Here is a 13836-nt window from a genome sequence, read left to right on the forward strand (position 1 = left end):
CACAAAGGCACTGCTGCCATTTTTTCTCTATATATATCAAACGCCATTTAACACTTTGACTAAAAAAAGAAAATAAAAAACAAAACAATAAAATTCATACCCAGTCGCTAGTAGGTGTGCACCATATACAATCTCAACACACAGCTCACCTCTGCAACAACTGACAACGATGGTAAAATGCTTCATAGAATCATGATTTACTCCATGCAGATGTTTATGAATGTGATTCAATGCATATTTGCCTGCCTGCGGGTCATGTACTGTACTTTGATAAAATATATATTTGGATACATCATGTTTAGCATGTTTGCAAAGGAGATCAAATGACACTAACACACACACACACACACATACACTTGGCCACACTCCTGCTCAGTCTGAGTGGTAATACTCCTTGTACATTCCTTCTGCTTTTCTGTATTGCTTCCTCTCTCCCTCCCTCTTCTCGAAGTCCTCACATCCCTCGTTTCACGCCTTCTTTCAACCGTCATGGGGGGGGGGGGTCGGTCTTCGCCAGGTGGAGTGTGTGTTGATCAGGAGGTCACAGTGTGACAGGGGCTGGCGGGTGTGGAGATGAGGGCGTGTCAGCAAGTCTTGGTGACAGGTAGCCATGGCCACCGAAGTGACGGCCACCACGGTAAAAAAATAGGGTGTCCACAACGACTGTCATCCTAGCAACTGTCACCACAGAGATGGTCACATTTGCCAGGGTGACGAGGAGTGGCCACAGCAATCGTCGCAGCCGGGCGGCGGCCCTTCGTTAGACAAACGAGTTCATGGCGTTGACAGGCGACGGGGCCTCCGAACTCTCGTTGCCTTCGTGTGTGTCTTTCTCTTTCTTGCCGCTGTACTGGCCGATGAAGGAGCCGTCCTCATTGAACTGTCCGTCCCCGCCCTCCCCGTAGTCCACCAGGCTGTCGTCACTCTCGTCGCGGCGCACCGTCCCATTGGACGGCGTCCGGCTGCCCTTCAGCGGCTTGTGGTCCTCTGTGTCACTATAAAAAAAAAAAAAAAAGGCCAGGGAAAGGTTGGAGGGAAGGTTATTGAGAAAATAATTCATGCAGTTTATTCTGCAGTGGTCAGAAACCTGAGGGGCCCCAACACAGAGGACAGGCTCTTATTCAAGCAATGAATCTGGCTTTTCCACTGCACAAGTGTACCCTGCCACACGTGTCACAGCAGCATGTTTTTATGCAGTCTTTTGTCTACAGTTCACTTTAGCTCAGGTGCGCTACAAATGTACAAATGTACACGAGTACTCACTGTTTCCATTCAAAATGAATGGGTTCTTAAAATGGAAAGTCTGGTACATTATGCTTCATGGTACTGTACAGTGGAGCAGCTCAGCTACGTAGCCTATACAGTACAGTACGATCTATAGTGTTAGTGCTGTATTGCTTTAGGCCTGGGTGCTGTTAAGATTCAGGGTTAGTGACCACTGCTAAATAGGATTTTGCAAACACGTGCTGTTCAGTCCTTTGCAATAATGTACCTGCATCAGAATGCGATTTCAGTCAATATGCAGTTTACATGCAGTCATCAAAAATGCAATTCATTATTTTTCCGACAATGAAGTCATTATTAGCATTTACATCCTGTTCTTTTGCTCCATTTGTTTAAAAAAAAACAAAAAAAAAACGCCCCTCGTCTATTCAATACTGCAGCATGGAAGCTCTACAGTTCGGATCATATAGTTAATTTCAACTCTCTTTAATTAAATAAGAGATAATATGATTAAATGAAGGAAGCCAGAGAAGTAAAAGCAGTGATATTTAATGTTAGATTTTAGTTTTAACGTTATAACTGCGGTTATGGTGTTGACTATGTCACAGTGATGAGTATAAGTTGATGTGCTTTCTCTTGCTTTTAGTTTCACTTAAGTCAGACACGTAGCTGAAAGATGTTTTACAGGTTGCGTGAATTGCATGCTGGTTTTACCGCATCTCGTCTTACCTCTCCATGGACCTAAACCCCACCCACCCCAAAAAAAAAAAAAAGATAAAAATGGAGGGACACATGAAAAGCAATTCATGAGCCATAATGAGTCTAATCTTTTATGAGCTTTTCATAGACAATGATTTCACAGTTTTACAAGGCAAAGCATGCACATGGAAACACTTAAAGCACAATGGCATCCATATTAATAACTAAAAAAACAACCATCCTATATATATTATTATCCTATATTATTAAATGGAGAATTGTTAAAATTAGAATTAATATTGCTAGAAAAATGGTGAAAATGTGATGAAAAACTATAAACTAGTGGAAAATTGTCCCACTTATTTTGAGGTAGTATAGAGTTGACGTCGCAGGAGATGGGATTACTTGTTAACGTGGACATATTTTGCGCTGTATAAAGTTTTGTTGATTAGAAGACCCGGTTACAATGTGAGTTGGTCGTTAAAAGGATCAGCACAGACAGTGTGGATTTTGCCTTGCCTCTATGGAGTGTTTGGTAATGGAGACTGGTGGGGAGAGTGTCTCTGCGGCCTGGTAAAATGTTCTACATACAAATAGTCAAGTCAGGAAACAATGAACGAAGAAAAGGTGCTGTAAGCCATGTGGTTAGACTTTTCGGACTTAAAGAATGCATCGTTTTTATTTATCACCTGTATTCTCCAAATGTCCCATCATCCTCCTTCATGGGCTGGATCTCAGGGTCTTGGTGAGCATCTTCTTTCTCTTTCACTGCGGATTACACAGTTTGTTTTTTTTTAAAAACTGCTGCATCCATCCATGTAAAAATGCTTGAAATTACATTAAACACTAATCATGTGCATTACCTGGATATTTGCCACCCTTGTTCCTCTTGATGAAGCACACAATGAGAAGGACCAAGATGAGAAGAGCGATGGCACACATCAGTCCAATAAACCAGCCCTGGGTGGCAATGTCTACCTGCCGGTTGGGTACGGCTGGACACACACAGAAAAAGAGGAAGGGACAGAAAGATGGAGACACACAGTAAGCTTAGGTGTCAGTCCAAATTTAAATCCAGGCTGTTCAGATGGAGGAATCTGAGATTATCAGAGGCTGTAAACACTGAAATGAATTTTTTTTAAAAACGGGTTAAAATGCAATGATCGTTCAGGCACTGAAAACATGAAAAAGAAAAAAACAAACATTACAAAAATAATGGACCTCTTAGTGATGTTTTTAAGTGGCATGCATCGCACCAACTTGATGGCAACTTCTACCATGCTTGTACACTATCTAGGAAACTATACTACCATACATTCATGTCTGAATGTATCACTGCATGTCTGATGACGAGACAGTGCCGACACAAAAATGAGACAGGCAAAAAAAATTAAAACACCAAGACCATCTATCCTGAGGCATGCCGCCTCACCTGGCACCGTAACGTCCACTTCGCCTGTGCTGTGGACCGTCGGGTCAACCGGGTCTCTAGCTACCAGACGCACCTTATAGGTCGTCCCCGGTTTTAAACCTTTTATCATATGTGAGTGTGAACCGTTTACCAACTCCTTTTTCCAGTCCTCTTTACCTAGAATTGGAGTTGTGGATGGAGAGGAATGAAAATCAGGGGAAAAGAGGTTTTCGGGAAAAAATAAATAAATAAAAATCATTATTTGCATAATGATATTTAGTCACCAGTTTGAAAGTTAAAATCATTGTTAATGATCAGATCGATTAAATGTTAAGTGCGGAGATGGCTGGAATACAGAGTGAAGCCTTACTGTTTTCTACAATATATTCCACATATACATTCTTATGGTGTCCAAAGTATTCCCAACTGATCACCGCACCATCCTCCAATATAGACGTGTTAACTGTGCCAAACGCAGGGCCTACAGGAGGCGCTGAGCACACAAGAGAGAAAAAAGTGTTTATTCAAAATGAGAAACATACCAATTCACAACGTCACCTGAATTTTCAAAAAAGAAACTTCATATGGAATAAAACCTTTCAAATATGGCTACAGTGCCAAAATATCAAATAAACGTCCATAACATCTCGCTCTGACAATATGCCAGTGTGTAGGACATAACAGTTCCCTCCAGTTTTATTTTGACATGAAATATGAGCAATCATTCCTTGAAATTAATTTATTTATTATTATTATTATTATTATTATTATAGGAAAACAAAAATTCATAAACTGCTGTAGCAGCTGAATTCAAGTCAAGAATTACAAAAGGACCCCAGCATCTGTTTTACCAGTTAGAGAATAAGCCACAGCTTAAAGTTTCCACTGCCACCTTGTATATACCGTCAGTTGTAACAAAAGGGGCTATATCATTTTTGTTACATAACAAGAGAACCATTAGAGTAGTCTCAGATCCTGCCACAACATACAAAAATAGAACACTTATAAAGTATAGTTGCAACAGAAATGCCCATCTCAGTGAGGACTTCAATTTTACTGTATAGTAGTCCTCTTAAAACAAGCAGCACTCAGGTGAGAGAAATGTAGCAAATGAATCCTTTCTGAACTTACAATAAGTGGAAATAGTAAAATATTCTGAAAGTACCATCATAATATCTCAACTAATAAGAGTTGGTTCCTGAGAGTGTGTATCATTGTCCTCATTTTGATTTTTTTTTTTTTCCTTTTTTGGTGCTAGATTTAAACATTCGCCGAGATGGATCATTTCTGCTGCAATGACTGTGTAGGTAGATATCTGGGGAGCTACAGTAGTGGGGGACACAGGGAGTGCTTGTACCCTTGTGAATCGGGGGATGCAGAGACTGAGTGATGGGGGAAGTTGGGTGAGGGGGCTCTGTGGGGCCTGAAAGAACATGGAAAAGAGTGAGACAACACATGTACAGATCACAATAGCCAACTGCAGAGCCGTGCACAACATGCCGAGTGAAAACACAACGCCTCTAAACCCTGAGGTTCAAAGTTAAATTCAGCACCTGGTTCAGTGTTATACCCTCCCCCCAAAAAAATAAAAATAAAATAAAACTGAATTACAGCATGTATATTATTTGGTTCAAATCAAACTCTATGCACAATCCATCAGTGTAATGCATCAGCAGGTAAATGAAATGAGTTAGTGCTACATCAGCTACAAACGCTTTCACAAGCAGCATGCGAGAGGTCTAATGAAAACATGTTCATTTCATGTAAAAACAAAAGGACTGCAAGCACAGCTAATTTTAATGAATAAAAAATCCTATATTTTAGACTGTTACAATAAATACAGTCTATTCTATCCGGATAGGACACAAGCGTCACTGCTTGCAGATGCCATGGAAGTCTGTCACACTTAAATCCTACTTATTCACATACAGTGGTATGAAAAAGTTTAGGCACCCCTGACAATTTCATTGTGATCAATCAAATAACTGATGGGCACAGCAATATTTCAGTAGTGAAATGAGGTTTATTGGATTAACAAAATGTGCAATATGCATCAAAACAAAATTAGACAGGTGCATAAATTTGGGCACCCCAACAGAAAAATCACATCAATTATTAGTATAGTATAGTATATTATTTAGTCGAGCCTCCTTTTGCAAAAATAACAGCCTCTAGACGCTTCCTATAGCCTCTAATGAGTGTCTGGATTCTGGATGAAGGTATTTTGGACCATTCCTCCTTACAAAACATCTCCAGTTCAGTTAGGTTTGATGGTTGCCGAGCATGGACAGCCCGCTTCAAATCATCCCACAGATTTTCAATGATATTCAGGTCTGGGGACTGGGATGGCCATTCCAGACCATTGTACTTGTTCCTCTGCACGAATGCCTGAGTAGATTTTGAGCAGTGTTTTGGGTCGTTGTCCTGTTGAAATATCCAGCCCCGGCGTAACTTCAATTTTGTGACTGACTCTTGAACATTATTCTCAAGAATCTGCTGATATTGAGTGGAATCCATGCGACCCTCAACTTTAACAAGATTCCCAGTACCAGCACTGGCCACACAGCCCCACAGCATGATGGAACCTCCACCAAATTTTACTGTGGGTAGCAAGTGTTTTTCTTGGAAGGCTGTGTTCTATCGCCGCCATGCATAAGGCGCTACTCTTCAGAGGAGAGTCAAAGAGACTTGCAATTGGCCACCTTAAATACCTTTTCTCATGATTGGATGCACCTGTCTATGAAGTTCAAGGCTTAATGATCTCACCAAACCAATTTTGTGTTCCAATTAAGCAGTGCTAAGTAGTTACAGGTATTCAAATCGAAAAAATGACAAGGGTGCCCAAATTTTTGCACAGCCTATTTTTCATGTCTGATTTAATTTCATACTTCATACAAACTTAATATTGCTACACTAAAAATCTTTGTCTGGAAAATTCCCCAGTACTCAGCTTTTATTAGAAAAGGAATGGCATGCCACTGTGATCAGTTTCTGTGAACACGGAGTAAATTATGCAGCCTCAGAGGGGTGCCCAAACTTTTTCATACCACTGTATAGGGAGTCTGCAAACAACTTAGTCACATGCAGGGAAATGTAAGTTAAATACAAATATCTATGCGAAGTTAATTATATCTGATGCTGTAATGAGCATGCAGGGACTTCCACTGGCAAACTTGGGTTACCTTTGCCCGTCACTACAGTGGGCTGAGTACGAGCTTCAGAGAGAAGAGAGAGAGATAGAGGTAGAGGAGTGTGAGAGGTTGAATGCAGTAGACCCTCGTGGTTGTAATTTTCACAGGAATCCCTACTCTCTGTCAGGGCCCTGTCATTCTGACTACTGCACTCCTCATTTCGGTTGCTGATATAACATTCTCACCTTTTCTTCCTGTTGTGATTGTAATTTGCTACACAAGCTAAATGCTTAAACTGTAAGTTTATGTACCCAGGACTCACTTGTGTCCATGATTGTGAAGGCCTCTTCTGTGATGATGGGGCCAGAGCCCTTGATTGTCTTTGCACTTAAGTAAAACTTGTACAGCATGCTGGAGTTCAGGTTGCTCAGGGTAATGGTGGTCTCGTTGGCTTGAAAGGTCATGACCTTGACTGGTCCCAGTTCACTGGTGATGTTGACTGTAGAGACAATAATGGAAAAATAACAAACGTTTTTCCCTTTCCACGAATGCTGCTTAATACTGGTGCAGAATACAGGTAGAGTGTCAGGCAGCTGGTAAGCCTACCTGGTTGGTATTTCAGTGTGTATCCAGCGAGGCGTCCATTGTTGTTCATTGGTGGACCCCAAACCACAGTGAGAGAGTCCAAACCGGGGTTGATGACATTCATAAAAGAAGGAGGTCCGGGGACTGAAAAAAAAAAAAAAAACAGAACCACAGTCAGGGCCTGTTGCAAACAGGACTATTCATAGGACATACTGTACCAATGGTTAATAGCGGTTCATGGACCTGTATGATTGGTAGGGCTTTTTCACATCAATGCTACGGTTTTCCATCAGATGAGGGTATAGATAGATGGTTGAAACACAGATGTTGGTCCTAACTTGATTAATACAGCAATTACTACAAAAAAGGTATGCCTTGAATAAAAGAAATAGAATCAGGGTTTCCCTTATATTGACATTTCATTTGCAATATAGAAATGTTTGTATGTCTATTACATTCCAACCAGTAGATGTCGCACTGTTAACATGAGGCCTGAAGAAACCATCTCTCAAACCACTTTGCTGGAATGGCTCAGAGCTTCATCTCACCATAACCAGTTGTATGGTGTCCTGTGTGGTACTACTGTGTTATATTTGCTAGGGTGTTTGGGTTGTGCTCCATGGATGCTCTGGGTGGTTGCTAGCATAGCTTAGGTGGTTGCTATGGCATTTATGGTCGGTTACTGCAGCAACTACTGCGAGGGTGTTATCATAGTGCTAGTACTAGCAGCAGCAGCGGTATTACTAGTAGGTATTAATAAACAGATACAACACACACATACATTTAATGTATGCTGCTCTACAATAATTTGAGGTGAGTGAGTATGTGAGATCATATCTAGAAAAACTACTGGGAGGCCAACTAATGGGAAGACAAGAAAATCATCAGTTTTCAATATGCATGATGCGCTAGAACCATGTCGGTCAACTCCAGGAAAACACACCTCCTTCAGGTGTCTCAAATGTCTTGCTGGGGCTCGCAGGCCCTTCTCCTTTGTAATTAATGACCCTGATGAAGAGGCTGTAGAGGCTGTAAGGCTTGAGGCCTGGCAGACGCCCCTCGGTACGGTTCCCACTGAACGTCAAAAGCTGCGTCTCCTCATCCATGTTCGCCTCCGTCTCCTGCAAGCCGCGCTCACGACGATAGTATACCTAGGAGATGCACCAAGAGTTAATGTGCAGTCTTCATGGGTTGCTGTTTTACTGTTTGTTTTCCTTATAGTTTGCCCTGCTAAGATTGTACCACACAGATTCAGGTGGCTGAGCAGAGGGGTTTTTTCATAAAGAAGCCCCAGAAACAGTGTTCATCATGAAAACCTGCCTTGAGTGAGCTTGATAATACCCTTCAAGCTAATATGACAAGACTAATTCAAGCCTGGCTTAAGAGCTGATTTGATGATTTCGAAATACAGACTGTGTGTTTAATTCTTTTAATGTTATTGCCATTTATATTGAAGGTAAATGGTGAAAATGCATCTTTCACAATGGGGCTACAGCTGGGGGTCAAACTTAGTTTATTTTTCCTCTTTCCAATTATTTTTCTGCTTTTTGCATTAACATCTGCCTACAGTGTGTCAAGTGATACCATTTGATACGTGCTGCCATTTAACTGACTTCAGAGTGCAGCACTTGAAACTTCAGTCGGACTTAGATGTATTTAAAAAGGTACAGAATTGCCTGAAAAGAAGAGAGCTGGTAAAGTACACCCAGCTTAACTTGTAGTCTTTTTCCAACATAATGTGGGCTTCACACAGCCTTGACCACCCATCTCTAAATAATGACATGAAAACTCTGCATCTCCCTCCCTCACACACACATCCCTCAGCAAACATTTTACAGAATGAGCGAAAACACTGCCCATATATACACACCTGAAAATGACTGCCTCTTTATCAATTATCCAATGAGGAGCAGACACATAGATGACCAGCCTCTAAGGAAGCTGAAGTTACAACAATGAAATGCCAAAATAAACCACTCCCCCACTCCCTGTTTCTAAGTATTCCCTTTTAATGGAATTCGCGTGTTCACTCATCTAAGCTGATAAATTTGTGTTTTTCTTTGGTTAGTTTGATTTGCTTGAACTGTTTGACTGTGTATAGTTGGTTGCATTTACAGTTTGTATTGTAGCCTCGTGCTTTGAGCTTTTATTTTGACATCCTGAGAGGCTGGCCTCTATGTGTCTACTCCTCATTGGATAATAGACGAGTCAGACATTTTGTGGGGTGTGTGATATATAGACTGTGCTTTCACGCAGTCTGTAAAAAAAAAAAAAACTGATGGGGGCCATGTGGGGTTGAAGAGAGGGGAGAGTCTTTAGTTTAAGTGTTGCTGGCTTGTTTAGCATGTAGGTGCGCATGCTACAAAATGCAAAGGCTTCCACGTGTGTTCAGCGCTCTTCAATTGAGTTTTGTCACTCACACAAAGCAACAACAACAAAGACCAATAACCCTTTATCAAACAATACCTTGTATCCCTGTAGTTTTCCCCTTACTGAAGGGGGAGGTACAGGCTCCCAGTGTACCTCTGCTAGCATACTGTTATGAACCATGATCTGCACACTGTCAGGAGCAGACGAAGGCACTGCGAAACATTAAGAAACAGAAGCAGTTAGTTAACATCGAGTTTCAAAACACCACTCATTAATAAAGTTAAGAAGACTAAAAAGATCAGATTCAAATGTTGGTTGAAGAAACAAAATGGCAACATATTGACTGAACCGACTATAATGTTTATGCAGAATTTAACCTTGTAGCATATTCCTATTTTGACTAAATTTGACCAATGATGTGTTATCATCAGTTCACTCACAGTCTTCTCCAGAGTACCCAGTCACTACTTCAGGGTCTGGTCCGCTGCCATAATTGTTCACAGCTTGAACTTTAATTTCGAATGGCACAAAGGTGGGGGTTCCAGTCACAACGAAGTGGGTGGCGTTGACCACGTTCTCTGATGACCAATCTTCGTCCGTGTCCTTCTGTCTCCACTGCACTTTGTACTCCAAACCAGGCCCGTTGGACTGGAATCCTGTCAGTGGCTGTACAGAGAGTAATTTCAATTAGTCTGTTGCTGAAAAATAATGAACAACAACGAAACAGTGGAAATTCAGACACAGTGAATGAAAATACTCCAAAACGGTGTCTTCTTAGGACTTATGTTCCCAGTCAACCCACAGCAACCAGAAATCAAGCCATTCAAAGAGAGCTTACTGTCCAGTAGATGACCAAGTTGTCAGGCTCAGTTCCTTCTCCATGAACATCTGATGGATTTTCATCAGGAGCTGGGGGGGGGAATGAAGGCTTAATCTCTGAATACCTTTTTCAACATAACTCTACATGATTATATTTTCTGGGAGATGACTGTGTTCACTACCTGCGGGGTTGGTCCTGTATTGGCGCGAGGGCTGGCTGGGCTGGCTGTAGCCCACGCGATTCTGAGCCAGCACTCGGAAAGAGTAGTAGACGTATGGGGAGAGGTTTAACTGTGCTGTGGTGCTGGTGCCGACAACTTCTGTCAGGTTGATCCAGATTCCTGGCATGTGGAGCAGATCCTCATATTGGATTAAAAAACCTGGGGAAGATAATTAAAAATTAAAAAAAAAAAACCCAGATAATTTCTGTGGGTTAAGTCAGTGTATTTAATTCTGTGTATATCTAGCCATGGTGGTTCATTGCGCCAGCTACCATGGAGATTCATTTATTTGTTCTTGTTGATACTGACTGTGCAGTGTCTCGTTTTGAGTTTGGCAGTGGACAAATGGAGTGTACTTTGAATTAACAACTAAGCAGCAAAGATGAACACGTCATACTCTGCGTGGGACTGTTGTGTTCATCTCCAGGGATCCAGGTGAGCTGAACGCTCCTGTCCGTCTGGTCAGTCAGCTCCAGGTCGGTCGGAGGGTCGGGTTGTTCTGCAAACACAACGAGGAGCTCAGGAACACCGAAAAAATTGAAACGCTCTCATTTAGAACCTGCTACTGACACTTTTTGCAGTAGTATTAAAAACACACCATTGTGCAGTAAATGAGGAGTAATTGACTTTGAAGCATACTGTAGCTTTTGAGCTTAAGATTGGCTTCTTGTTGTCAGGGATTTAACATTAGTTTTTTTCTTTTTTTCTTTTTTCATGAAAGTGCATCTAAAATTAGAATCAATGTAACAAACCAAAAGCAGACGGTATGCTGCCTTGAAAGCAGGGCTAGTTTATTTTTACAACTTTTTTAATATTTCATGACAGAAAAGTAAAACGTTGGAAGTGTTGTATGAACTCTGTGGGGAAAAAAAGATATTACTTTTATCTTCATTCAGTAATATACAGGAGGAAGTTTGTAAAAAAGAGTTTGATCAGGAAACTCAGGTGTTGTCACTTGTGGTTGATTAGACCTCTGCGCAGGTTGGGGCTGAGGCCAATCAGGCAGGTTAAGTGAAAACACCTGTGTGGGTGCGCCGTGATCATGCATGGTGAAACTAAACTTTTAAAACCGTCCTCTACATTAAACAAAGCTAAATAAATACAATGATGCAATATGTAACACAGAGAACAAGAGCAAACCACATAAAATAAATGTCGAGACAAAATGGAGGCTACAGGTTTTGCAGACGAAACTGATGACTGAAGACAATGAAAAGTCACAAGATGCTACACTGTTTGTTTACCGTAGGCAATAGCCGGAGTAGGAGTTGCCTCTGTGACGGCGAGAAGCAAAAGTAAAGTGCAGGAAGAAGGTTAGATGTTAGGGACAGACATTTTAGAAACGGCAGAAAAGCAGGAACATTTCTATAGTAATGTGATTCTTTGTTAGAATATAACGGAAGTTATAGTTCATGACCAACCAGAATAAAGTTTTTGATAGAAACGGGACACACGACACAAGGACTCATTTGTTTATTCTCTCTTGCGTTCATAAAACCACTGTCAATACAGTAATTTACCATGCTTCACTCAATTGTTTTGAAGAGGAGAAAAACATAAACTCGTGGTTGGATCCTGAAAGTCACTTCTGTGACTTCTAAATTCAAAATAACCTGTCAACATGCTGAGTGCATGAACCCCTTTTCATGCACATTAGGATGTGAACATACCGACGACAGTCAGCATAGCGCTGGCTGAGTCCTGGTCCAGGGTTGTGTTCATGATGCAGGTGTAGGTGCCCTCATCTTCATTTGTCACATCTTTAATGGTCAGACTGTCTGTGTCCACCTCAAACCTGAAAGCAGTGCAACATGTGAGATTTTTTGCCTAAATTATATCCTGTTCTTTCCACAGGCGGAGGAAGTGATTAAACAAATTAATCAGATTAAGTGAGTGCCAATCTCAAGGTGTCTTGTACCTCTCGTCATCTGGCAGTTCTCCACTGTCTTTGAGCCAGGTCATGGTGGGAATAAGGGAAGGGTCATGTTTGACTTTGCACTCGAACACAGCGCTCATTCCTTTCTGCACCATCTTGTACTCCGGCTGCCTCAGGATACGGGTGGGCTCTGGAGGACGGAGGAGAAAGGCAATACAGAGTACAGCTTGATGGCCACGTGACTTAATGGCTGTAGGGGCCTAAAATATCAATTCCATGAGGCTAAAAGTTTAACCATCAATCTCATTGTCTGAAATATGATTGGGCCATATCTGACCTTTAACCTCCAGGAAGACATGGTTCTCCTTGATCCCCAGGTTGTTGCTGGCAATGCAGGTGTACTTTCCGCTGTTTAGTGACTGGGCCACGTTGATCTCCAGTGTACCATTCTCATGGATCACGTATGGGTCACCATTCTTAATACTGGTCTGACTGTCTTTGAACCTGCACAGAAACAACAACGCATTTTTTTCATAATGACAACAAAATGGATTCAATGTCACAGACAACCTAATCTGTTATCTTACCATGTGATGGTCGGTATTGGAGAGCCAAAGGAGGAACAGTGAAGTAGTGCAGGGTTGTTGGTGATGACCTGGTACACTCGGTTGGGTGGAGTGAGCACCCTTGGTGGTTCAGCTGTGTGGAGAAGCCAAATGTGATCTAAAGCAGCACTCAATATGTCTCTCACAACAGCCTGCATATCCAAATCGTACCATAAACGTTTAATACATTTCCATCTACACATGTTTTAACTCACCAAGAACATTGACAAAAGCATTCGCCATCACGTAGCCAAACTCATTGGATGCATGGCACTGGTAGACAGCACTGGATCCTGACTGCACGTGGCTGAGAATCACAGTGTCGTCCTCCACCTTGCGGCTGTGGTCCTCAGGAGCATCTAACACAGGACCAGAGATGGAATATATTGATCAAATTACAGAAAGAACATCTCTAATCATCATGTTTCTGGTAAATTCAACTGCACTGTAAGAGTTCTGTCTATGTAGAAATCAGCAGGTATTTTATAGAATACCATGCAGAGGGAAAAAAACAACAAAAAGGAGGAAAAAACACGGTTGGGACTGAAAATTAAATTCCCAATGCCACTCCACATCTAATTTATACACTCCGTTGCTGCTGTGTGCTTTAGACAGAAGTGTGTGTGTATGTGTGTGTGTGTGTGTGTAATGTAGTACATTCTATTTTTGAAAGCATGGTCTCATTTTCACTCACTCTCTATGGGGACTCCATTCACAAACCAGCTAATCTTCGGTTTGGGTTCTCCATTGACTCGACAAGTCAGGATGCCAGTCTCATTCGGAGCGAGGATCAGGTTCCTGGGAGCACTGACCCAGAAAGGAGCCGCTGGGGATGAACAAGAATAAAGAAGATACAGAGCAAGATCCTTAAGAGAATATGACAAAATAAACTTTA

At 41.6% G+C, this 13836-nt stretch overlaps 1 protein-coding gene across 1 annotated transcript in view; it reads right to left on the reverse strand.

Annotated features, from left to right (window-relative positions):
* Nucleotides 1-710: 710 nt before the first annotated feature.
* Nucleotides 711-13836, reverse strand: part of LOC111224594 (neuronal cell adhesion molecule-like) — a 51175-nt gene continuing 38049 nt past the window's right edge. The window contains exons 12-33 of the mRNA XM_022749143.1: nt 13636-13767; nt 13157-13300; nt 12924-13035; nt 12674-12840; nt 12379-12526; nt 12131-12255; nt 11705-11734; nt 10858-10959; nt 10422-10619; nt 10259-10329; nt 9861-10086; nt 9517-9632; nt 7994-8201; nt 7072-7194; nt 6788-6964; nt 6517-6549; nt 4692-4757; nt 3705-3827; nt 3356-3511; nt 2787-2918; nt 2613-2691; nt 711-995 (exon numbers count right to left, since the gene is read on the reverse strand). Of these exons, the coding sequence (XP_022604864.1) occupies nt 761-995; nt 2613-2691; nt 2787-2918; nt 3356-3511; nt 3705-3827; nt 4692-4757; nt 6517-6549; nt 6788-6964; nt 7072-7194; nt 7994-8201; nt 9517-9632; nt 9861-10086; nt 10259-10329; nt 10422-10619; nt 10858-10959; nt 11705-11734; nt 12131-12255; nt 12379-12526; nt 12674-12840; nt 12924-13035; nt 13157-13300; nt 13636-13767 (2903 nt within the window). The 3' untranslated portion in view covers nt 711-760. The remainder of the gene's footprint in view (nt 996-2612; nt 2692-2786; nt 2919-3355; nt 3512-3704; nt 3828-4691; nt 4758-6516; nt 6550-6787; nt 6965-7071; nt 7195-7993; nt 8202-9516; nt 9633-9860; nt 10087-10258; nt 10330-10421; nt 10620-10857; nt 10960-11704; nt 11735-12130; nt 12256-12378; nt 12527-12673; nt 12841-12923; nt 13036-13156; nt 13301-13635; nt 13768-13836) is intronic.

This window comes from Seriola dumerili, unplaced genomic scaffold (genome assembly GCF_002260705.1).
Source record: "Seriola dumerili isolate Sdu_G_001 unplaced genomic scaffold, Sdu_1.0 BDQW01000138.1, whole genome shotgun sequence".
Taxonomy (NCBI): Eukaryota; Metazoa; Chordata; class Actinopteri; order Carangiformes; family Carangidae; genus Seriola; species Seriola dumerili.